Source organism: Nerophis ophidion, linkage group LG15, assembly GCF_033978795.1.
Source record: "Nerophis ophidion isolate RoL-2023_Sa linkage group LG15, RoL_Noph_v1.0, whole genome shotgun sequence".
NCBI classification, from domain to species: Eukaryota; Metazoa; Chordata; class Actinopteri; order Syngnathiformes; family Syngnathidae; genus Nerophis; species Nerophis ophidion.
Window position 1 is genome coordinate 55,101,500 of NC_084625.1, and position 27,682 is coordinate 55,129,181.

Sequence of the window (27,682 nt, forward strand, 5' to 3'; positions counted from 1 at the left end):
AACATGAATAATTAAGGACAACAACTACTTTATCCGAGCATTTAGTCAGCAGATATCAAACCTCGCTAATATTTGATAACTCTCGCTGGAATAGAAATGATTTAACCCTAATGTAATTGTTTTGGCCAGCGGGAAGCAGTTGTGAAGTTTAGCAATGAAGCAACGATGAGAGTTATTTGCTGATCTATTATCCAACAAGGAGAGTGCACACAATGTCAAGGAGGAGTGGGACTCAGGTGCTTCTTTCCTGTTTGCAGTGCATGGCAGCAGACACCTGATGAGGAAGCACCGCTGCCATCTGCGCAGCAAGATCGAGTCAGGCGAGGGAACGGTGCCAGTCAGGTGTCGGGGGTCCATGCAGACGTGGGATGGAGTGTTACAAGGAGAACAGCTCATCACCATGTCCTGCACTGACAAAATGAGCAGGTCAGTGCTGACATCTTGGATGAATGCTCGTTAATAGAAATAGTCGTCTGCTTCATAAGTGACACCTTCCTGAGACTAATGTGTCCCCAGACTAATTTGAGGTGAAAACGGATTCATCTGCTCAAATATAAGTACATGGTACTTAGTTGCTGTTGTTCTTGATCTATAAAGTTGTTCTGGAAGGATATTTTTCAAAAGTCCTTCAACAGTTTGGAGGTCATATTACCATCATGGTGGCACTAAGCATGAGATCTTACTTTATTACTGTATAGAAAGTCACTCGGGGGGCTTAGACCCGACCTCTATGTCTAAAACAATGTCATCAATAAGTTTGATCAATGAATTGGTTATTTATCATTTCTTGTTTTCAGGCTCTCTTGGTTTTTATTTTTTGTCTTCCTTTGGAGACTCCTTGCCTTTCCTCTCCTGAAACTGACAACATGTGAAGACAAAATGGTGTACGAGTGCTGTTGATTCTTCCATGACTTTATTTTGTTGCTTACTTTGCACTGAACAGACTGTCACTGTGTGCACAACGTGTAACTAAACAAGCTCTAGCTGCAGTTTCTTCTATCCATATCCTGCACATAATACCAATTTAAATCCAAATCTTACTATTAATGTTTGAGTCATTCCTCAACTATTGCTCAACAAATAAAAGTCAGCTATAATTAAAAGAGCTATAGGAAGTCTTTAGGGCAGGGGTCAGCAACCTTTTTGAAAGCAAGTTCTACTTCTTGGGTACTGATTAATGCGAAGGGCTACCAGTTTGATACACACTTAAATAAATTGCAAGAAATAGCCAATTTGCTCAATTTACCTTTAACTCTATATTATTATCAATAATTAATTATATTTATCTTTGTGGAAATGTGTTATCGTATCGGACTATCTGAGTGTGGCGGTCCGCTCCCTGTATGATCAGTGTCAGAACATAGTCCACTCCCTGTATGATCAGTGTCAGAACATAGTCCACTCCCTGTATGATCAGTGTCAGAACATAGTCCACTCCCTGTATGATGGGTGTCAGAACATAGTCCTCTCCCTGTATGATCAGTGTCAGAACATAGTCCTCTCCCTGTATGATCAGTGTCAGAACATAGTCCTCTCCCTGTATGATCAGTGTCAGAACATAGTCCTCTCCCTGTATGATCAGTGTCAGAACATAGTCCTCTCCCTGTATGATCAGTGTCAGAACATAGTCCACTCCCTGTATGATCAGTGTCAGAACATAGTCCACTCCCTGTATGATCAGTGTCAGAACATAGTCCACTCCCTGTATGATCAGTGTCAGAACATAGTCCACTGCCTGTATGATCAGTGTCAGAACATAGTCCACTCCCTGTATGATCAGTGTCAGTACATAGTCCACTCCCTGTATGATCAGTGTCAGAACATAGTTTCCTCCCTGTATGATCAGTGTCAGAACATAGTCCACTCCCTGTATGATCAGTGCCAGAACATAGTCCACTCCCTGTATGATCAGTGTCAGAACATAGTCCACTCCCTGTATGATCAGTGTCAGAACATAGTCCACTCCCTGTATGATCAGTGTCAGAACATAGTCCACTCCCTGTATGATCAGTGTCAGAACATAGTCCACTCCCTGTATGATCAGTGTCAGAACATAGTCCACTCCCTGTATGATCAGTGTCAGAACATAGTCCACTCCCTGTATGATCAGTGTCAGAACATAGTCCACTCCCTGTATGATCAGTGTCAGAACATAGTCCACTCCCTCTATGATCAGTGTCAGAACATAGTCCACTCCCTGTATGATCAGTGTCAGAACATAGTCCACTCCCTGTATGATCAGTGTCAGAAACATTTTAAAACATGTTACTGTATGACATTTTCACAATAAAATGGAAATGAATCCCAATATTGGGGTCTTTGATTTAAATTATGCAAGATAGAAATAACCTCAGCCTCCCCGCTAAGGTTTCTCCAGGTGTACTGGAGAGGAGGCTACGCCGGATAGTCCAACCTCGGATTCAGGAGGAACAGTGTGGTTTTCGTCCTGGTCGTGGAACTGTGGACCAGCTCTGCATGGGAGTTTGCCCAACCAGTCTACGTGTGCTTTGTGGACTTGGAGAAGGCATTGGACCGTGTCCCTCGGGAAGTCCTGTGGGGAGTGCTCAGAGAGTATGGGGTATCGGACTGTCTTATTGTGGCGGTCCGCTCCCTGTATGATCAGTGTCAGAACATAGTCCGCTCCCTGTATGATCAGTGTCAGAACATAGTCCACTCCCTGTATGATCAGTGTCAGAACATAGTCCGCTCCCTGTATGATCAGTGTCAGAACATAGTCCACTCCCTGTATTATCAGTGTCAGAACATAGTCCTCTCCCTGTATGATCAGTGTCAGAACATAGTCCACTCCCTGTATGATCAGTGTCAGAACATAGTCCACTCCCTGTATGATCAGTGTCAGAACATAGTCCACTCCCTGTATTATCAGTGTCAGAACATAGTTTCCTCCCTGTATGATCAGTGTCAGAACATAGTCCACTCCCTGTATGATCAGTGTCAGAACATAGTCCACTCCCTGTATGATCAGTGTCAGAACATAGTCCACTCCCTGTATGATCAGTGTCAGAACATAGTTTCCTCCCTGTATGATCAGTGTCAGAACATAGTCCACTCCCTGTATGATCAGTGTCAGAACATAGTCCACTCCCTGTATGATCAGTGTCAGAACATAGTCCACTCCCTGTATGATCAGTGTCAGAACATAGTTTCCTCCCTGTATGATCAGTGTCAGAACATAGTCCACTCCCTGTATGATCAGTGTCAGAACATAGTCCACTCCCTGTATGATCAGTGTCAGAACATAGTTTCCTCCCTGTATGATCAGTGTCAGAACATAGTCCTCTCCCTGTATGATCAGTGTCAGAACATAGTCCACTCCCTGTATGATCAGTGTCAGAACATAGTCCTCTCCCTGTATGATCAGTGTCAGAACATAGTCCACTCCCTGTATGAACAGTGTCAGAACATAGTCCTCTCCCTGTATGATCAGTGTCAGAACATAGTCCTCTCCCTGTATGATCAGTGTCAGAACATAGTCCACTCCCTGTATGATCAGTGTCAGAACATAGTCCACTCTCTGTATGATCAGTGTCAGAACATAGTCCACTCCCTGTATGATCAGTGTCAGAACATAGTCCACTCCCTGTATGAACAGTGTTAGAACATAGTCCTCTCCCTGTATGATCAGTGTCAGAACATAGTCCACTCCCTGTATGATCAGTGTCAGAACATAGTCCACTCCCTGTATGAACAGTGTTAGAACATAGTCCACTCCCTGTATGATCAGTGCCAGAACATAGTCCACTCCCTGTATGATCAGTGTCAGAACATAGTCCACTCCCTGTATGATCAGTGTCAGAACATAGTCCACTCCCTGTATGATCAGTGTCAGAACATAGTCCACTCCCTGTATGATCAGTGTCAGAACATAGTCTCCTCCCTGTATGATCAGTGTCAGAACATAGTCCACTCCCTGTATGATCAGTGTCAGAACATAGTCCACTCCCTGTATGATCAGTGTCAGAACATAGTCCACTCCCTGTATGATCAGTGTCAGAACATAGTCCACTCCCTGTATGATCAGTGTCAGAACATAGTCCTCTCCCTGTATGATCAGTGTCAGAACATAGTCCGCTCCCTGTATGATCAGTGTCAGAACATAGTCCTCTCCCTGTATGATCAGTGTCAGAACATAGTCCTCTCCCTGTATGATCAGTGTCAGAACATAGTCCTCTCCCTGTATGATCAGTGTCAGAACATAGTCCTCTCCCTGTATGATCAGTGTCAGAACATAGTCCTCTCCCTGTATGATCAGTGTCAGAACATAGTCCACTCCCTGTATGATCAGTGTCAGAACATAGTCCTCTCCCTGTATGATCAGTGTCAGAACATAGTCCACTCCCTGTATGATCAGTGTCAGAACATAGTCCACTCCCTGTATGATCAGTGCCAGAACATAGTCCACTCCATGTATGATCAGTGTCAGAACATAGTCCTCTCCCTGTATGATCAGTGTCAGAACATAGTCCTCTCCCTGTATGATCAGTGTCAGAACATAGTCCACTCCCTGTATGATCAGTGTCAGAACATAGTCCGCATTGCCGGCAGTAAGTCGGACACGTTTCCAGTGAGGGTTGGACTCCACCAAGGCTGTCCTTTGTCACCCATTCTGTTCATAACTTTTATGGACAGAATTTCTAGGCGCAGTCAAGGCGTTGAGGGGTTCTGGTTTGGTGGCTGCAGGATTAGGTCTCTGCTTTTTGCAGATGATGTGGTCCTGATGGCTTCATCTGGCCAGGATCTTCAGCTCTCACTGGATCGGTTCGCAGCCAAGTGTGCAGCGACTGGGATGAGAATCAGCACCTCCAAGTCCGAGTCCATGGTTCTCGCCCGGAAAAGGGTGGATTGCCATCTCCATGTTGGGGAGGAGACCCTGCCCCAAGTGGAGGAGTTCAAATACCTTTGAGTCTTGTTCACGAGCGAGGGAAGAGTGAATCGTGAGATCGACAGGCGGATCGGTGAGGCGTCTTCAGTAATGCGGACGCTGTCTCGATCCGTTGTGGTGAAAAAGGAGCTGAGCCGGAAGGCAAAGCTCTCAATTTACCGGTCGATCTACGTTCCCATCCTCACCTATGGTCATGAGCTTTGGGTTATGACCGAAAGGACAAGATCACGGGTACAAGCGGCCCAAATGAGTTTCCTCTGCTGGGTGGTGGGTCTCTCCCTTAGAGATAGGGTGAGAAGCTCTGTCATCCGGGAGGAACTCACAGTAAAGCCGCTGCTCCTCCACATGGAGAGGAGCCAGATGAGGTGGTTCGGGCATCTGGTCATCTAGGGAGGTTTTTCGGGCACGTCCGACCGGTAGGAGGCCACGGGGAAAATCCAGGACACGTAGGGAAGACTATGTCTCCTGGCTGGCTTGGGAAGATCTGGACGAAGTGGCTGGGGAGAGGAGCGTCTGGGCTTCACTGCTTAGGCTGCTGCCCCCACGACCCGACCTCGGATAAGCGGAAGAAGATGGATGGATGGATGGATCTTTGTGGAAACACTGATCATCTTAATGATTTCTCACAATAAATATATATAGAAACAGATAAATATCAATATGCAACAATTTATTTTTATATTTTCTTTAAGTGCACATTTTTCAAATTGAATATTTTCAAATGATCACTTCTAAGACAGTCTTGTGAAATCACAATATCCCTTTTTAACTAGCTGGCCACGAACATTTTTTAACAAATCATGAATTACTTTGTAACATGTTTGTACAAATAATAACTCATGTAAAATACAAAAATCAACCCTCAAATTTTTTAATAAATCATCTCACACTTTGAACTGGACAGCAAATCTGTTATCTGTTTCTTTGTCAGTTTGTGGGAAGCCTGGCATTGCATGCTGTTAACTATTGTGTTGTACTCTGCTGTGTCACTTCACACTGCAACTCTTTAAGGGACTCTTGCAGATGTCTTCTGTCTTTCTTCTTGATGAAGTTCATGTCAGAAAAGGCTGATTCACAAAGATAAGAGGAAGCAAACAGGCTTGCAACCTTCATACTGCTGCGCATACACCACTGTACTTTTCTGTGTCAACAAGGCACCAAAAGTGTGGGGCAGCCTGGTGGGCTTTACCTTTTAAATTGTCAGGAAAGAAAAGGAAGGAATTCAAACAGTAAAAAGGTATATGTTTTCAAAAATTCTAAAATCGTTTTTAAGGTTGTATATTTTCTCTAAAATTGTCTTTCTGAAAGTCATAAGAAGCAAAGTGAAACAATAAATGAATTTATTTAAACAAGTGAAGACCAAGTCTTTTAAATATTTTCTTGGATTCTCAAATTCTATTTGAGTTTTGTCTCTCTTAGAATTAAAAATGTCGAGCAAAGCGAGACCAGCTTGCTAGTAAATAAATACAATTTAAAAAATAGCGGCAGCTCACTGGTAAGTGCTGCTATTTGAGCTATTTTTAGAACAGGCCAGCGGGCGACTCATTTGGTCCTTACGAGCGACCTGGTGCCCGCCTTGGTGACCCCTGCTTTAGGGGGTTGGAAGCCCCACTAAAACAGAAGTTCATGTTGCTAAGACGACATCTAAAGAGGAGGACAAAGGTGGTGTGTGAGGGATAGAGTGTTGAGTTAATTATAGGGGCTATAGGAAGTCTTTAGGGGGTTAGAAGCCCCACTAAAACAGAAGTTCATGTTGCTAGGACGACATCTAAAGAGGAGGACAAAGGTGGTGTGTGAGGGATAGAGTGTTGAGTTAATTATAGGGGCTATAGGAAGTCTTTAGAGGGGTGGAAGCCCCACTAAAACAGAAGTTCATGTTGCTAAGACGACATCTAAAGAGGAGGACAAAGGTGGTGTGTGAGGGATAGAGTGTTGAGTTAATTATAGGGGCTATAGGAAGTCTTTAGAGGGGTGGAAGCCCCACTAAAACAGAAGTTCATGTTGCTAAGACGACATCTAAAGAGGAGGACAAAGGTGGTGTGTGAGGGATAGAGTGTTGAGTTAATTATAGGGGCTATAGGAAGTCTTTAGGGGGTTAGAAGCCCCACTAAAACAGAAGTTCATGTTGCTAGGACGACATCTAAAGAGGAGGACAAAGGTGGTGTGTGAGGGATAGAGTGTTGAGTTAATTATAGGGGCTATAGGAAGTCTTTAGAGGGGTGGAAGCCCCACTAAAACAGAAGTTCATGTTGCTAAGACGACATCTAAAGAGGAGGACAAAGGTGGTGTGTGAGGGATAGAGTGTTGAGTTAATTATAGGGGCTATAGGAAGTCTTTAGAGGGGTGGAAGCCCCACTAAAACAGAAGTTCATGTTGCTAAGACGACATCTAAAGAGGAGGACAAAGGTGGTGTGTGAGGGATAGAGTGTTGAGTTAATTATAGGGGCTATAGGAAGTCTTTAGGGGGTCGGAAGCCCCACTAAAACAGAAGTTCATGTTGCTAAGACGACATCTAAAGAGGAGGACAAAGGTGGTGTGTGAGGGATAGAGTGTTGAGTTAATTATAGGGGCTATAGGAAGTCTTTAGAGGGGTGGAAGCCCCACTAAAACAGAAGTTCATGTTGCTAGGACGACATAAAAAGAGGAGGACAAAGGTGGTGTGTGAGGGATAGAGTGTTGAGTTAACTATAGGGGCTATAGGAAGTCTTTAGAGGGGTGGAAGCCCCACTAAAACAGAAGTTCATGTTGCTAAGACGACATCTAAAGAGGAGGACAAAGGTGGTGTGTGAGGGATAGAGTGTTGAGTTAATTATAGGGGCTATAGGAAGTCTTTAGGGGGTCGGAAGCCCCACTAAAACAGAAGTTCATCTTGCTAAGACGACATCTAAAGAGGAGGACAAAGGTGGTGTGTGAGGGATAGAGTGTTGAGTTAATTATAGGGGCTATAGGAAGTCTTTAGAGGGGTGGAAGCCCCACTAAAACAGAAGTTCATGTTGCTAAGACGACATCTAAAGAGGAGGACAAAGGTGGTGTGTGAGGGATAGAGTGTTGAGTTAATTATAGGGGCTATAGGAAGTCTTTAGAGGGGTGGAAGCCCCACTAAAACAGAAGTTCATGTTGCTAAGACGACATCTAAAGAGGAGGACAAAGGTGGTGTGTGAGGGATAGAGTGTTGAGTTAATTATAGGGGCTATAGGAAGTCTTTAGGGGGTTAGAAGCCCCACTAAAACAGAAGTTCATGTTGCTAGGACGACATCTAAAGAGGAGGACAAAGGTGGTGTGTGAGGGATAGAGTGTTGAGTTAATTATAGGGGCTATAGGAAGTCTTTAGAGGGGTGGAAGCCCCACTAAAACAGAAGTTCATGTTGCTAAGACGACATCTAAAGAGGAGGACAAAGGTGGTGTGTGAGGGATAGAGTGTTGAGTTAATTATAGGGGCTATAGGAAGTCTTTAGAGGGGTGGAAGCCCCACTAAAACAGAAGTTCATGTTGCTAAGACGACATCTAAAGAGGACAAAGGTGGTGTGTGAGGGATAGAGTGTTGAGTTAATTATAGGGGCTATAGGAAGTCTTTAGAGGGGTGGAAGCCCCACTAAAACAGAAGTTCATGTTGCTAAGACGACATCTAAAGAGGAGGACAAAGGTGGTGTGTGAGGGATAGAGTGTTGAGTTAATTATAGGGGCTATAGGAAGTCTTTAGAGGGGTGGAAGCCCCACTAAAACAGAAGTTCATGTTGCTAAGACGACATAAAAAGAGGAGGACAAAGGTGGTGTGTGAGGGATAGAGTGTTGAGTTAATTATAGGGGCTATAGGAAGTCTTTAGAGGGGTGGAAGCCCCACTAAAACAGAAGTTCATGTTGCTAAGACGACATAAAAAGAGGAGGACAAAGGTGGTGTGTGAGGGATAGAGTGTTGGAGGGGTATCTCTGTTAATTTGACCAATTTGATCCAGTTGGCCAGGGCTGAAGATGGTGTGATTAAATATACCCAGGTCACTGACAGGGGTGAAAGCAATTACTTTGTAAAAAAAAAAAAAGGAAAATATAGTGACGGAGATAGACACCCTGCTTTTTTCTCCTCCCACCATCAGCAGCACGCTTTGCTCTGCAGCCTCCTCTTTATGTCGCTGTAAATCATCAGTGCTCATTGTTCAAGTGAGTGGGTCACCCAGGGCCGCTTTATCAAGGTCAGAGTGGAGGGGGAGAGGACTGCAATCTGACCACACACACACACACACGCACGCACGCACGCACGCACGCGCACGCACGCGCGCACACACACACACACACACACACACACACACACACACACACACTTCACTCTTAAACTGATCCCACTCAAGCTCTTTTTGTCCTCCCTAACATCCATTCTGCAGTCCTACTACTTTTGTATCTCTTAGGAGCTGCACTTTATTACAGTTAGTTTAGCCTCGACCAGGGAAGGTTTTTAAGACCTTTGAACTAATGACAAACATTTAAGTCTCGTATCCATGCTTTATCTAGGGCGGGTAAGGAAGAGCCTCCGCTGTCATGATGAAAAAAACTAAAATAATAAAACGATCAAATATTTTGAGACACTCATGATTTAGTGCTATATTAATAAACTTTGATTGATTGAAATACATATTCATATTTGTCCATTGAACTGTGTTCATAAATGTGTTTTCTGTATGATTAAAATCGCTTTTTATCATTTACTTGAGTAAAAATCAGCACATTTGCACACAAACAATTATGAGGCTCCACCTCTTGACGTGTTTGTGGGCGTGGCTTACGCTGGTCGCTAAAATCAGGATTGATTTCATACCATGAATTTGTAGTTTGTACCCTGCAGAATCCACAGCCTGTTTAATGTTTTAATGCCATGGTTCTTCTTCACAATGCCACTCCTCTGACTGGCTGCACTTTGAGAAGTGGGCGCCATCGTCAGCGAGAATGTCTCGACAATGTTTACCCGGCCAGAAATCCTGCTGTAACAAACATGGCAGTTGTAAGACGGGAGGCCGAATTTCTGCTTTTTTTGTCAGATGCATGAACATTGTTTTATGCTTGAATGAATGCGTCTGCCAATATGGAGGATTATAAATCCAAGATCAAGTACTTCTCTGTCAGGTTGAGTTTGTGACGAACCCCAAGAGGCAGAGAAGGCGGCAGGCATTGTGCAGGTAAACATGATTTAATTTAACAGTAAAACAAGAACAAACAAAAGGTGCGCACAAAGCGGAGAAAAAACTTGGCTATGAACAAAAACTAGCACAAAGGCTAACTGTGGACTAGAAACCAACACACTTACTGTGACACGAAGGAACTATGACATGAGCAGAGTGAACAGAAGTAGACACAACTACAACCATCAGTATTAAAGACATTGACAGGTAGTGGTGACAATAATCCAGCCCTGACTGGAGGGGAAGGCAGCTTTAAATAGTAAAGTTAAAGTTAAAGTACCAATGATTGTCACACACATACTAGATGTGGCAAAATTATTCTCTGCATTTGACCCATCACCCTTGATCACCCCCTGGGAGGTGAGGGGAGCAGTGGGCAGCAGCAGTGCCGCGCCCGGGAATCATTTGTGGTGATTTAACCCCCAATTCCAACCCTTAATGCTGACTGCCAAGCAGGGAGGTAATGGCTCCCATTTTTATAGTCTTTGGTATGACTCGGCCAGGATTTGAACTCACGACTTACCGATCTCAGGGCGGACACTCTAACCACTAGTACTTGGCTGATTGACACCAGGTGTGGCCAGGTGCCAATCATCCACAGCTGGGGAGACACAGCACTCAGGGAGACAAACAGGAAACAAACAAAATAAGAGCGCTGACAGGAAACAAAGACAAACGCAGAGGAAAAACTAAAACATGGCCAAACTGTCAGGTACAAACCTGACACTTCTCAGGTACAAACCTGACACTTCTCTAAACCGGACTCTAAAACAAAACGATAGATACGGACATACAGAAAGGTAAATGGCTCTCCAAATATTTTATTCAAGCAAATGTGACCCAAAAGTATTTAATAACGTTTTTGGTGTCATCTCTCCTATCATATCATTATTGTAACCTTTTTATGACAGTAAATGACCCCCTTCTTGTAACGTTTGGATGACAGTAAATGACCCCCTTTTTTTTCTTGTTAGGGTAATGTTTAAAGGAATTAAGAAGTTCAATTCCAAAGGCATCTAAGCCTCAGCCGGTGAAAAGGTCAGCATAGTGAGTGCAGGAACCACTAGTAGACATTCCCTTTTGACTTGTGGCAGACATGCCTCACCATCATGTAAGACAAGAAGACAGATGTATTTCTGGATGCATTCTACCTACTCAGTGGTCTAGTGGTTAGAGTGTCCGCCCTCAGATGGGTAGGTTGTGAGTTCAAACCCCGGCCCAGTCATACTAAAGACTATAAAAATGGGAGCCATTACCTCCCTGCTTGGCACCAGCATCAAGGCTTGGAATTGGGGGTTAAATCACCACAAATGATTCCCGGCGTGGCCACCGCTGCTGCCCACTGCTCCCCTCACCTCCCAGGGGGTGATCAAGGGTGATGGGTCAAATGCAGTGGACACATTTCACCACACCTAGTGTGTGTGTGACAATCATTGCTACTTTAACTTTACTTTAACTCCCAAATAAACACAAGTCGTTTATAATGCAGTCACTGGGTGGGCTTCTGTTCCGCCCATAAAGACCTCCAAGTGACGACGGTTCAAAAAGTACCAACAATATTCCACTTACATTTGGTGACTTGAAGTTTAACAAGTATTAGTGATATTGTTAACGGAAATATCAACAAGTATTAGTCATATTGTTCTCATAAATATTAACAAATATTGGTCATATTGTTACTTTAAGTGCTAATTTTAATTTTCCTGAAGGAACTCACCTGAAGGAATCAATAAAGTACTATCTATCTATCTATCTATCTATCTATCTATCTATCTATCTGTCTGTCTGTCTGTGTCTGTCTGTCTGTCTGTCTGTCTGTCTGTCTGTCTGTCTGTCTGTCTGTCTGTCTGTCTGTCTGTCTGTCTGTCTGTCTGTCTGTCTGTCTATCCATCCATCCATCCATCCATCCATCCATCCATCCATCCATCCATCCATCCATCCATCCATCCATCCATCCATCCATCCATCCATCCATCCATCCATCTATCTATCTATCTATCTATCTATCTATCTATCTATCTATCTATCTATCTATCTATCTATCTATCTATCTATCTATCTATCTATCTATCTATCTATCTATCTATCTATCTATCTATCTATCTATCTAATGCAGACAAACTATAGCATATATAGCAGCACCGTGATCACAGAGAGCGAACATCATCGACTGGTGAGTTGCTGCCTTACCTTGGTGCAGGTGAAAGTTTACGAGTCATTTTTCATCCAAACGGGAATACGTTATATCAGGGGTGTCCAAACTACGGCCCACGGGCGGCCTGCTGACGTCTTCAATTTGATCCATGAGGTGTCATGAGTTTAATTAGGAATTTTACCGAGAGGAAGCTTGCATACATTATTATAGACTGACAATGTTGGTGCTGCTATTATCCCGCTATCTAGTGGACAATGGATGGATGTGCAGAATGTACATATATGACCTAATGCAAACAACCTTCCCAAGTCATGGTGCCAAAAAATAAATCCAAGTCAAGAGACATGGTCACACTAGCTGCTCTCTGAACTTTGTGGACATTATAAAACACGTCTATGCAGCTCATTTTATCTTGCGCCAAAGACACTTGATGGATGGATGGTAATACTTCCTCTTTCACTTATTTGAGTAGATTATTATTAGCCTGTGGATGAATGGATCGCTAAGAGGACGGTTGATGAAGCACGATAGTGAGTTAAGTGGTGTGCTCTTGAAACTGGATGACTCTTCTGAGGACGAGTTGTGCTGTTATAAACTTTTGTGTGGTGTTGCTTCCAATTTGTAACGATTACAAGCTGATGTGTTTTGTGCATACAGCGGGAGATGAACCACATGTCATAATTACCACAGTCAGCTGGATAAAAAACTACAGACAGCAGTACCGTTGGTCCAGTAGGACCGGCTCACGCAGGAATCGGTTCTAGAAAAATACCGGCACTCTTTGCATACTTTGGATGAAGAGTAGGAGGTAAACACATGTAAATGTTTTATACACAATCCATTTGCAAGTTGTGTTTGCTTGATGAAAAGATATATTTTGTGTCACCAATTGATTGGAATGACAGTTTTTAAGATGAAAGCTGGTAAAAAGAAGCTGCCTGGACCTATTGTAGCGACATGGTGATAATCTGCCATTTGTGTTTTCTTAAGCAAAGTGCCCGCTGATGCCCCTGTGCTAATATTGGATTTGACAGCTGGATTTAATTGCGGGTCCTGAATGGCTCTCATATAATGATGATGTCGCCCATCCCTCGGCAGTTTATGCAGATGATACCATTACTTTAATAGCTGCGCTTAGTGAGGGTGGGAAGAAAAGGAGAGCGAGTGGAGGTGTTCTCGCTCCCTTCACCCTTTAAATTCAAACACCCCAGCCAGATGGCTGCCTTTTCTTGCATGAGATTAGAAGATGTCACTGATTCACCGTGTGGCTTTTTGGCTAAATTAATAGTTCAGGCTAAAGCATTTGGCTGTTGGCAGAGGTTGTGTGTGTGTGTGTGTGTGTGTGTGTGTGTGTGTGTGTGTGTGTGTGTGTGTGTGTGTGTGTGTGTGTGTGTGTGTGTGTGTGTGTGTATGTGTGTGTGTGTGTGTGTGTGTGTGTGTGTGTGTGTGTGTGTGTGTGTGTGTGAGTGTGTGAGTGTGTGTGTGTGTGTGTGTGTGTGTGTGTGCGTGTGCGTGTGCACAGACTGCAGGTAAAAACGTGGCCACCGCATCATCAGCCCATTTTGCCAGTCCCAGAAAGCCACTAATGTTAATTGACTGCTTAAGAAGTGAAAGGCTCTGTAATGAGTGATTATTAAGTCAGCCAGGGAAGGAAAAAAAACACTAGTCACTGTAATTGCAGATGTGATAAAGCGACCCTGATTAACCAAAAGAGCTGGAATGGCATTGGTAGAGAAACACACATCCACCAATGGCAGTCCTAGACCGTCTGGAATCACTTAGTTGCTTCTCCTCGTGCTGGCTTCCTAAAGATATATCTTACATTATTTGTCTAATTGTCCTGCAGTGTAAATGTCAAATCGGGGGGGGGGCACATAAAAAAAAAAAGATTTCTCGGGGCCGGTGTGTGTGTGTGTGTGTGTGTGTGTGTGTGTGTGTGTGTGTGTGTGTGTGTGTGTGTGTGTATGTGTGTGAAAAATGTGTTGGTCTTGTGTGTCTGGCTATATATATATATGTATATATATATACATATATATATATATATATATATATATATATATATATATATATATATATATATATATATATACATATATATATATATACAGTATATATTAGGGGTGTGGGAAAAAAATCGATTCGAATTTGAATCGCGATCCTCATGTTGTGCGATTCAGTATCAATCAATCAATTTTTTTTTTTATCAATCCAACAAAGCACTACACAGCAATACCATAACAATGCAATCCAATTCCAAAAGCAAAGCTGAGCCAGCAACACTCAGAACTGCAATAAACAGAACAATTGAGAGGAGACACAAACACCACACAGAACAAACCAAAAGTAGTGAAACAAAAATGAATATTATCAACAACAGTATCAATATTAGATATGATTTCAGCATAGCAGTGATTAAAAATCCCTCATTGACATTATCATTTGACATTTATAAAAATAATCAAAAAGAACAATAGTGTCACAGTGGCTTACACTTGCATGGCATCTCATAAGCTGGAAAACACACTGTGTCCAATGTTTTCACAAAGATAAAATAAGTCATATTTTTGCTTCCTTTAATAGTTCAAACACATTAACATTATTGAAATCAGATGATAAAACATTTTCATTTATGATTATAAAAGCTTTTTACAAAAAATCTACTACTCTGCTAGCATGTCAGCAGACTGGGGTAGATCCTGCTGAAATCTATGTATTGAATGAATACACAATCCTTTTCAATCGGAAAAAAATTGTTTTTGAATCGAGAATCATGTTGAATTAAAAAAACAAAAAACAATTTTGAATCTAATCGTGACCCCAAGAATCGATATTGAATCGAATCGTGGGACACCCAAAGATTCGCAGCCCTAATATATATGTATACACAGTATATATATATATGCGTATATATTTACATGTGTATATATATATATAAATCCGCCCGATTGTAGCTGAGATAGGCGCCAGCGCCCCCCGCGACCCCGAAAGGGAATAAGCGGTAGTAAATGGATGGATGGATGGATATATATATAAATATATATATATATATACGTATATATATATATATATATACACGTATATATTTATATGTATATATATGCATATATATGCATATATATACATATATATATATATATATATATATACACTTATATATTTATATGTATATATATGCATATATATGCATATATACATATATATATATACATATATATATATACGTATATATATATATATATTTATATGTATATATATATATACACGGATATATTTATATGCATATATATATATACATATAAATATATACGTGTATATATATATATACGTATAAATATATATATATATACGTATATATATATATATATATATATATATACGTATAAATATATATATATATATATTTATACGTATATATATATATATATACACGGATATATTTATATGTATGTATATATATATCCATCCATCCATCCATCCATTTTCTACCGCTTATTCCCTTTTGGGGTCGCGGGGGGCGCTGGCGCCTATCTCAGCTACAATCGGGCGGAAGGCAGGGTACACCCTGGACAAGTCGCCACCTCATCACAGGGCCAACACAGATAGACAGACAACATTCACACTCATATACGTATATATATATATATATATATATATATATATGTATATATATATATATATATATATATATACATATAAATATATATATATATATATATATATATATATATATATACATGTATATATATATATATACATATATATATATATATATATTTATACGTATATATATCTACATATATACACGGATATATTTATATATATATTAGGGCTGCGAATCTTTGGGTGTCCCACGATTCGATTTATATATATAAGCCACTGTGACACTATTGTTCTTTTTTTATTTTTATAAATGTCAAATGATAATGTCAATGAGGAATTTTTAATCACTGCTATAATGAAATCATATCTAATATTGATACTGTTGTTGATAATATTCATTTTTGTTTCACTACTTTTGTTTTGTTCTGTGTGGTGTTTGTGTCTCCTCTCAATCGTTCTGTTTATTGCAGTTCTGAGTGTTGTTGACTCAGCTTTGCTTTTGGAATTGGATTGCATTGTTATGGTATTGTTGTGTAGTGCTTTGTTGGATTGATACAAAAATCAAAATAAAATCCATTCTCACAACGTGAGAATCACGATTCAAATTCGAATCGATTTTTTCCCACACCCCTACTAGAAACACATAGAATATTCAACAGTCTTAGAATTTGACCTCAGCAGTCAGAAAGCAGAAAGACAATTCCAATACAAAGATTTTAGTTTTGTCCCAAGGTGTTGTTGTGCTCAGGACAATGCCTCAATAAGGTTTGTTGCCCTCAGGCACAACAAACACGACATCTGACCCTGATCAGCACAGACAAACTGGCTCAGGTCTACCAGGAGAGACGAAGCGGAGGGCTTTGAAAAGACAAACACACATCCATCAATCAATCAAAGTTTATTTATATAGCCCTTAATCACAAGTGTCTCAAAGGGCTGCACAAGCCACAACCACATCCTGGGCTCTGATCTCGTATCAGGGCAAGAAAAAAGTCAACCCAATGGGCTACAATGAGAAAGCACACACTAAAATAAAAGGGTTGGCATATTAAAGTAAAAGTCTTAGGCCTTCAGTGACTTGTTCCCCTTTGTCTTACGCGTCATTATCCCTACACCCTGGTCAGGACTTAGGCCTGCACTTTAAAAGCCCTTGCCCATGACAGACCCCAACATGTCATTTATAACCTCCGGTTCAAACAAACTCCCTTGTCCTTGACAGACTCCATGCATGGTCTTTAAAGAGAGGACTCCCAATCATTCTTATCCATTTTTGTAAATATTGAAGGAGATTTTCTCACAAATAAGCAGATCATTTCTGGGCTGGCTTTATTTGTGGAATCCCAAAGCAGGATGAAAGGGACACAAGTCATCCTTTGTGGTGGCTGATCAGCCTCCAGTGAAGCGATGGACAGAGTCCTGCCCGTAACGCTGTGCGCTGCATTAAAATAACCCCACTGGCACTGACAAATGCACACCTGCTAATGCTTCATTGTGCTAACGAATGCTAATGTACTGACCTTTGGCAGTGTTGTTGTTGTTGTCACTGCTACTGATGGTGTGTGCTTTTAAACTCGGGGAAAATGCTGTGTGTGTGTGTGTGTGTGTGTGTGTGTGTGTGTGTGTGTGTTAGTCATCACGTCCCACATCAAGATAATGATCAAATTGTCTCTACCTGTCATTGAGGCTCACAAAATGGTTGCTTTTGCTATACCTGTCACCTTTCTCTCAAGCCCAAGCAATCCTCTCAACTGTTGCCATCCCTCCTCACTCATCTCATTCCTACACTACCTTACCTTGTCCTCCTCCGCTTCTCCATCATAATATGTTCAAATGCTCCATTTTCCATAGGTGGAACATTCTTGGTCTGCAGGGGGCACTGCTGAGCCACTTCATGGAGCCAGTCTACCTGCACAGCGTGACCATAGGCAGCTTACGCCACACGGGCCATCTGAGCAGAGTTCTCAACCAACGGCAGGAACGTCTGGGCCCACTGCCCGCCACCTATAGACGCAACCAGCCCCTGCTCAGTGGTACGACTCACTTTCACACTACTATGGAAAAGATTGCGCTTCCCAGAGGTATATATATGTGTGGGGGTTGTACTTGTATATATGGCATGAGTCAAAAAATCTACAGTTTTACGTACTCTGAAGGAAAATGTGTGTGTGGCACACTCGTACTTTGTTGGAGTGTTAATAATCAAATTGTGATATTTAAGACATCAATCATCAATCAATCAATGTTTACTTATATAGCCCTAAATCACTAGTGTCTCAAAGGGCTGCACAAACCACTACGACATCCTCGGTAGGCCCACATAAGGGCAGGGAAAACTCACACCCAGTGGGACATCGGTGACAATAATGACTATGAGAACCTTGGAGAGGAGGAAAGCAATGGATGTCGAGCGGGTCTAACATGATACTGTGAAAGTTCAACCCACAATGGATATTGCTACAAAAAATGTTTCTGGGCTACAAAATAATTCTGTGCAACTAGTTGTTTTTTTTTTTTTTCATTTAGTAGCACTGGTGCCACTGGTGAACATGCTCAGCGTACAGCAAAGCACTTCAGCATTTTGCACTTCAGCATTCATGACAATGAGCTTTAGTGCAGCACGATAGCAAACCTCAATTGAAATAAGAAATGTTCCAATAATGTTATCACCATGTATCCTCACGGGTTGATAGCATGCTAGCTTGAAGGATTCCTAGCATAATTGTTTTAAAAAAGGCATGGCAAAGGCCAACCAACGCCAAGTCTGTCTTCAACATGACAGGTAGCAGGTCCATAGTAGGTGTAGGTTTCTGGGCTTTGGGAGCACATTCTGACCTAATGTTGAGGTTCCACTACATATGAGCTAATCTATTGAATGTACACACAGTACTACAATACTTTGTTATCATTGTAATATTGTGTAAAAACTACTCGGCTACTATATTACTCTGCTTTAAATGTATTACTTTCTTACAGCAGCAACATGCCCCCCCATTCCAGTTTAAATGTTTTACACATGTTGTTGTGTTAGAAAGTAGGAGTGTGGGAAAAAATCGATTCGAATACATTGTGCGATTCAGAATCGATTCTCCTTTTTTTTTTTTAAATCGATTTTTTGTTTTAATTAATCCAACAAAGCACTACACAACAATACCATAACAATGCAATCCAATTCCAAAAGCAAACCTGAGCCAGCAACACTCAGAACTGCAATAAACAGAGCAATTAGGAGGAGACACAGAACAAACCAAAAGTAGTGAAACAAAAATGAATATTATTAACAATAGTATCGATATTAGTTATAATTTCAGCAAAGCAGTGATTTTTTTTTCCAAAATGGCGCTGCTGTGGTGTCTGCTGTTGGCAGGAGATCTGTGCTCTTCTGTCATCCTTTTGTGTTTCCCTCTTCTTTTCATCTATTATATTGTTTTGCCTTTTGGTCTGGGACCCTCTGGGACTGTGTGACAAGGAGTGGCACTTTCCTGACCTTTTTTGTGGACTTCTGGATCTACCTCCCGGGAGCCTTTTGGCCATGGAGACCAGCTGCTGGGTCTCTGCCACACCGGAGTCGCTTTGGAGAGACTGGAGGAGATGCGGATGAGGGGACAGGACTGCGGAGCTAGCACTGAGCGCCGGGACAGACAAGCTTCGTGGTGTCTTGGCTGGGTGAGCAGGTGTCGGACACCTCAGTCTCCTTGGACGTATCCTCGCTCATCCATGCGGACTGGACACCGGCCGAGAGTTGGTTGGCGGGCGAGAGTGGAGTCGGCTCTCTTGGTTGCTTTGTTGGGTCTGCTCCTGTCTCTGGCCATGCTCCCTCCACCCCAGCGGACAATGACGTGGAACAGTGTATATGTTTCTTTTACTTTTTATTCATAGGGACAAGTCACCACCTCATCGCAGGGCCAACACAGATAGACAGACAACATTCACACTCACATTCACACACTAGGGACCATTTAGTGTTGCCAATCAACCTATCCCCAGGTGCATGTCTTTGGAGGTGGGAGGGGCCTATCCCCAGGTGCATGTCTTTGGAGGTGGGAGGGGCCTATCCCCAGGTGCATGTCTTTGGAGGTGGGAGGGGCCTATCCCCAGGTGCATGTCTTTGGAGGTGGGAGGGGCATATCCCCAGGTGCATGTCTTTGGAGGTGGGAGGAAACCGGAGTACACGGAGGGAACCCACGCAGTCACAGGGAGAACATGCAAACTCCACTCAGAAAGAACCCGAGCCTGGGATTGAACCCAGGACTGCAGGACCTTCGTATTGTGAGGCAGACGCACTAACCCCTCCGCCACCGTGAAGTCTAATCTAATCTAATTAAAGCTCCCTCATTGACATTATCATTAGACATTTATAAAAATAAAAAAAGAACAATAGTGTCACAGTGGCTTACACTTGCATGGCATCTCATAAGCTGGACAACACACTGTGTCCAATGTTTTCACAAAGATAAAATAAGTCATATTTTTGGTTGGTTAAATAGTTCAAATAAATTTACATTATTCCAATCAGTTGATAAAACATTGTACTTTATAATTATAAAAGCTTTTAAAAACAATCTACTACTCTGCTAGCATGTGAGCAGACTGGGGTAGATCCTGCTGAAATCTATGTATTGAATGAATACACAATCCTTTTCAATCGGAAAAATATTGTTTTTGAATCGAGAATCGTGTTGAATCGAACAAATCGATATATAATCGAATCGCAACCCAAGAATCGATATTGAATCGAATCGTTGGACACCCACAGATTCGCAGCGCTAGTAGTAACTATTTACCTTGTGTGGTTTATGGTCATGTATTTAAATAAATAAACATGTCAACTTTAGACTTAATCAACCACATCAGGGGCGCCGCTAGGGATTTTGGGCCCCATGAAAATAATCTTTACAGGGCCCCTGTATCTTTACAGGACCCCCTCTGTATTATAATTTCATCATCATTAGGGGCCTCTCTGGGCCCCCCTCCATCATGGGCCCCTAGAATCCGTCTCCTTTACCCCCCCCCTTTCGGTGCCCCTGAACCACATGCACAAGCAGCTGAATAACAGAAAGCTTGTAAGAAGTGTATCAGTAATAATCTAGGCCATGCACTGAGCCATAGAATGTAGGGCATATTTTCCCATGAATGTCACAGATAACAACAAAGATTGCTTATGACCGAGATGCTTCGGATAAAAATGTTAGTACGTTTTATCAGGAGAAATAGTTTACCCTACTCACACAATCATTGTGTATGATTTGCTGATGTATTTCCAAGTTTGTGCACTGAAACAAAAATGCATTAAAGTAGCAACTACGGAGGTTTTTTGTATTAGAGATATTTGGGTTTTGGCTTGGTTCTGTACTTCATTCATGTATTTATATTTGTTTAGGAAGACAACATCACAAATGTAAACAATTCATCCATCCATTTTCTACCGCTTATTCCCTTTTGTGGTCGCGGGGGGCGCTGGCGCCTATCTCAGCTACAATGGGGCGGAAGGCGGCGTACACCCTGGACAAGTCGCCACCTCAACACAGATAGACAGACAACATTCACACACTAGGGACCATTTAGTGTTGCCAATCAACCTATCCCCAGGTGCAGGTGGGAGGGGCCTATCCCCAGGTGCAGGTGGGAGGGGCCTATCCCAAGGTGCATGTCTTTGGAGGTGGGAGGAAGCCGGAGTAGAACCCACGCATTCACGGGGAGAACATGCAAACTCCACACAGAAAGATCCCGAGCCCGGGATTGAACCCTGACTACTCAGGACTTTCGTATTGTGAGGCAGACGCACTAACCCCTCTGCCACCGTGAAGCCGTAAACCATTCATTCTAAAAAGACATCAGGTTGGTGATATAAAATGCTCCAGGTCAACAGACATCCATGGAGGCTCCTTTGAGTTTTTGGACACTGGATTTAGGTAACAAAATTCATTCCATTTTCATTTTCCATCCGTCCATCCATTTTCCATCGCTTATTCCCTTTTGGGTCCTTATTTTTTCCTTTTTTTTTTCTTCTTTGTCATGAAAAAGGGAGGTTTTTGTCATGAAAAAGGGAGGTTTTTGTGGTTGGTGCACTTATTGTAAGTGTATATTGCGGTTTTATGTTGATTTAACAAAAATAAAAAATAATTATTATTATTATTATTATTTTTTTTATAAAAATGAATAAAAAATTCTTCTGCGGCCCGGAACCAATCGGGCCACGGCCCGGTACCGGGCCGCAGAAAAAATTTGTATTAATTTTTTTATTCAATCGGTGGTTGGGGACCACTGTTCTACACAGTTGATCCGTTGTATATCAGTGATGTAAATCTCCTACAAGCCAGTTGTATCATACAATATACACTGAGATTATGCAGTTGTGTTGAAATGTGTGCAAACACAATGCTTGTGCACATCCCCAACAGCAGCTGTGGTCTCCATGTTTGTGTTTTACCGCCACACGTCTCAACAGCAAACACCTTAATTCTGCTTCATTCATGTCTGTCAAACGATCAGGTCTTTAATCATGGGAAAAAATGAAATTGGCAATTACAGAGAGAGAGAAGTCCAGTCCATTGAAAAGATCCAATGAGCCATGAATGGTGCTGGAAAAGGCAGGATGGATCCAGTGCCTTTATTCTTCAAACTGGCATAAAAGATAGCAGACTGGTAATAAGACGCTGTGAGGATTGTTCCAAAAGGAATATGATGGCTCACTGGTGTGTTGGCATGCATTGTTCTCTTGTACTAAACAGCAAAAGATGAGCAATCACGTGACAAGTTCTTGACAAAAGTACCTTTAATGTTGCATGATACTAGCATAGCCAGAAAAAACACTCTCCAGAGCGTTTATCATATATATATATATATATATATATATATATATATATATATATATATATATATATATATATATATATATATATATATATATATATCTATCTGTGTTGGCCCTGTGATGAGGTGGTGACTTGTCCAGGGTGTACCCCGCCTTCCGCCCGATGCGCCAGCGCCCCCCGCGACCCCACAAGGGAATAAGCGGTAGAAATGGATGGATGGATGGAGATATATATATATATATATATATATATATATATATATATACCAGTGGTGTGCCGTCAGGGCCAGCAAGACCTTCTCTGCTGGTCCAACATAACCAGAAATCATGATCATTTTTAAAGGTAAAAGTAATTTTTTATTTACTTTCCCTAAATATGAAAAAGTATTCATATTGTCTTCATGTCATATTATGTTCCTTCCAGCGTTGTTGTTTTTAGGTTATAGAGTTTTTATCCAATCAAAATTCAGCTATATTATGTTGCCATGCTGGACCAAATCTGCCTTCAGAATCTACAATGTGTAAGTGGGCGGGTACATGCATTTGACAGACAGTTGCAGTATCCAATCAGATCACGAGTTGTTGTCAGTAAGGCCTTCGAGATGGCCTAAGGCTGATATATATTGTACAGTTATGAGCTTGGTAACAAAAGAACTCCACTACCCAGCATGCCACAGTAACGAAGAGCATGGACAGTAGCACCCTTTAGCCACGCCGGCAGCTGCATGTTATCCATGAGCACCTTGAGGAGTAAACTTTAGGAAGTCCGCCAACACACCTCGTCTGCATCTTTTATGTTTACACAAGACAACACATATATTTGCATGTTATGTTTACACAAGACAACACATATATTTGCATGTTATGTTTAGACAAGACAACACATATATTTGCATGTTATGTTTAGACAAGACAACACATATATTTGCATGTTATGTTTAGACAAGACAACACATATATTTGCATGTTATGTTTACACAAGACAACACATATATTTGCATGTTATGTTTACACAAGACAACACATATATTTGCATGTTATGTTTAGACAAGACAACACATATATTTGCATGTTATGTTTAGACAAGACAACACATATATTTGCATGTTATGTTTAGACAAGACAACACATATATTTGCATGTTATGTTTAGACAAGACAACACATATATTTGCATGTTATGTTTACACAAGACAACACATATATTTGCAAGGCCATTTTCAAGAAGCATATTTAAAGAGAAACTACATCTTGTGAGACCATGTCAGCCAACCCTGGAACTGGAATGGGTTCTACAGATTGTGAGTTCAGATATTGTATTTCCTTATTTTTTCACATTTAATATGTCTTTTGCAATTTTAATTTTGACAGTACCCCATAAGATATGTTTTAATTTCTGATGCGGGTTTATTGATTTTTAAATGCTCCAGAAAATAACCGGTTTTGTACACTGTTGAGGTGATTCAATGCCCAATAGGGTGTATATGTGTTCCTGTATTGTATTTCTCGAGCAAAGGTCATGTGGTGACATAAATAATTTTCCTGAGGGAAATCTCCTGAAGGAATCAATAAAGTACTATCTATATTTCTATCTATCTATCTATCTATCTATCTATCTATCTATCTTAGATTAGATTAGATTAGATTAGATAGTACTTTATTTATTCCGTCGGGAGAGTTCCTTCAGGAAAATTACAATTTTCAGCACAATCCCATTCAAGATCAGACAAACATTACAGGGAGACAGAACAGGATCGCTGACGGGTCTGCCGGCTACCAGCGCCCCTTACAAAAAAAATGAGATACAGGTAAAGAAGGGTGGTGGAATGGGAGAAAAAAATAGAAGATTAAAATAAAAATAAAATACAATACAAATCAGTCTTAGCCTGGGCCCTGGAGAGGGGGTGCAGACCGAGGCCAAGGGAAAAAAAAAAACAACAACTCATAGCCATAGAACACATCCCTCTTCCATGTGTGTAAGAGGGAAACATCAAACATCAAAGAACACAGAGGGCATTAAAGACGTTAACGCAGCAGATACAACCAGACACTTCTACATACAGCTATGAATAAAAAGTAAAAGCAACATATCCACTGTGGTGGCCTCTGCGGTGTTCCACGCCATCGTCCGCTGGGGAGGAGGGGGCATAGCCTATCTATCTATCTATCTATAAATTATGCTATTTTGAGAGGTAATCATTAAAGTCGGACACCACTGAAGGCCTAGGTGGGAAATACATGGCCGCCACTGATTATATATATATATATATATATATATATATATATATATATATATATATATATATATATATATATATATATATATATAATGTGTGTGTATGTGTATGTTACACACACATGCTTAAGAGGTTTATCAGACAGATGCTATCAGAGCTTTGTAGATCAGCTTTGCATGGGTGTTTTAAAACATGCAAACCTTAAATACATCAGCCTCTTGTGTAGAAAACCGATATTAATTTAAAGGCCTACTGAAATGAGATGTTCTTATTTAAACGGGATAGCAGGTCCATTCTATGTGTCATACTTCATCATTTTGCGATATTGCCATATTTTTGCTGAAAGGATTTAGAAGGGAACATCCACAATAAAGTTCGCAACTTTTGGTCGCTAATAAAAAAGCCTTGCCTGTAGCGGAAGTAGCAGACGATGTGCGCGTGACATCACGGGTTGTAGGGCTCCTCACATCTGAACATTGTTTATAATCATAGCCTCCAGCAGCAAGAGCTATTCGGACCGAGAAAGCGATGATTTTCCCATTAATTTGAGCGAGGATGAAAGATTCGTGGATTAGTAAAGTTAGAGTGAAGTGTTTCAGATGTAATTAGACACATTTACTAGGATAATTCTGGAAAATGTCTTATCTGCTTATTGTTTTAATGGTGTTTTAGTGAGATTATACAGTCATACCTGAAAGTCAGATGGCTGGGGTGAACGCCAGTGTCTCTGAGAGAAGCCGAGGAGCCAAGATCACAGCTGCCTTTTTGAGCTGCAGAGGAGGTCGCATAATCCACGGAAGTCTCCTTAAAGAGCTGACTTAATATCACAATTTTCCCATCCAAAAACTTGCTGGTTTTATGTAGAGAAACATGTTGGCTTGACCGCTGTGTGTTAAAGCTTCACAACAAACAAAGAAACACCGGCTTAGGGTTAGGGTTGCTAAAGGCAGCTGAAATCCACCGCTTTCCACCAACAGCATTCTTATATGACGTCTCCATTATTAATTAAACAAATTGCAAAAGATTCAGCAACACAGATGTCCAAAATACTGTGTAATTATGCGATGAAAAGAGACGACTTTTAGCCGTAAGTGGTGCTGGGCTGAAATGTCGGCTCCAACCAATAACGTCACAAGCACACGTCAACATAAGCGTCATCATTCCGCGACGTTTTCAACAGGAAACTTTGCGGGAAATTTAAAATAGCAATTTAGTAAACTAAAGCGGCCGTATTGTCATGTGTTGCAATGTTAATATTTCATCATTGATGTATAAACTATCAGACTGCGTGGTGGCTAGTAGTGGCTTTCAGTAGGACTTTAAATGTCATTCAAAAGTCAATTCCAACAAGCAAGTGGTACAGATTCAATGGTATGGCCTCATGCAATTTCTTATTGTTTTCTGTGCCAGTCAAGAAGATATGCATACTAAATGTTTACTTATTGTACACTTCTAGCGAGCATAATTGTTGTAATTTATCCCTGTTCTTTGCAATCCTACATCCTCTCACCTTCACTTTCTGTCAACATCATTTCTTAGCTGGTGGCATTGTTTGCTTTACCGCTGAGACTAATTAGTAGAGAAATGATGGGGATGGAGACCTTGAGCCCAGTGTCTATGGGATGTGATGTTTCCAGCACACACTTGCTTATCATCTTAATAAGAGTGGAGGAAAAAGACTCTCTTTCACCTCCCTCCTCCGTCTCTGGGCAGGTATTCAAGTTGATATACACCTCCATACACTTTGGAGCAGATTACACATTTACAGCTGTTAACTTTTATCCCCGCCCATTAGCCTTGGAGATAGGAGGTCAGCGCTTTCAGGCCTTTTCCTTCTGTTTTTACACAGCCGTGGCATATGTTGTGCGATTGAAGTCATTGAATCATCTTTGTGGGGCGTCACTAAATATGTGGAGCATCAGCCCTCAATGGAATAGTCATGACAACGATGTTTTCTACCCACAGCAGCGGTGTCCAACTTCCACTCACAGGCCTGTTGCATTTTCAACAGCTCTGGCACATCTAAAAAAATACTCTTACGAAAAAATGGATTCGGAATAAAAGAGCGAACAGCCGCAATGGAACGAGATGAAGTTTTGTTTCCGTATTATATCCTGCGCAGTGCTCTTATTTTTGTCTCTACTTCCTGTTTGCCTTCACCACTTCTCTCGTCTGAGCTTTGGGTCCCTGACTTGTCCTTGTATGGAAAGCAGTCAGTTTGGAATCTGTGACTGCACTCGAAACAACAATGTGGCCCGTTTGCGACTCCTGTGTCGTCTTTGGTGGAGCTAACACATTCCTGTGCGCAGCACCATCACTTCCTTTTTTTGCAAGTCTCTTCTTCGTCCTCCTGCATTTCTTTTCCATCTTCTGACCACTTCCAAACAACAACCACAACGACACAAACCCACTAACACGCTGATAGGTGGCGTCCATATTTTCTCTTGTAGTGTTCCTTTAAAGAATCCGAACCCAACTTCCTGTTTTCACTTTATCAAACTTGCATGCGAGTGACGTCAAAGCCACAAGGGGGTCTGTGCCTGTTTATAAAAGAGTCTGATGAAGTTCACGTTTTACTTTCAAAACTAAACAAAACTTTGGCCTGCAGTAAACCTAGTCTTGAGGTATACCCGTGGACAGGGATCTACAAAACGTTCAGTTGGATCAGCAACCAGGATGGACGTCAGGCTCGCTGGAGCTCTTGCTGTTTGTCGCAAACATTGAGCGACAGAAGTAAGTCGCTTCCAAATAAGAGTGCAGTCTTCAAAAACACCAGACAAGTATGCTACAGTTCTTGCTCGTTGTTCTT

General features: G+C 41.5%; 1 protein-coding gene across 2 annotated transcripts in view; it reads left to right on the forward strand.

Annotated features, from left to right (window-relative positions):
• adarb2 (adenosine deaminase RNA specific B2 (inactive)) overlaps window positions 1–27,682 on the forward strand; it is a 470,621-nt gene that overhangs the window by 408,330 nt on the left and 34,609 nt on the right. For both annotated transcript variants that reach the window (XM_061922410.1, XM_061922411.1), the window contains exons 7-8: window positions 258–426; window positions 17,675–17,856. In XM_061922410.1, the coding sequence (XP_061778394.1) occupies window positions 258–426; window positions 17,675–17,856 (351 nt within the window). The remainder of the gene's footprint in view (window positions 1–257; window positions 427–17,674; window positions 17,857–27,682) is intronic.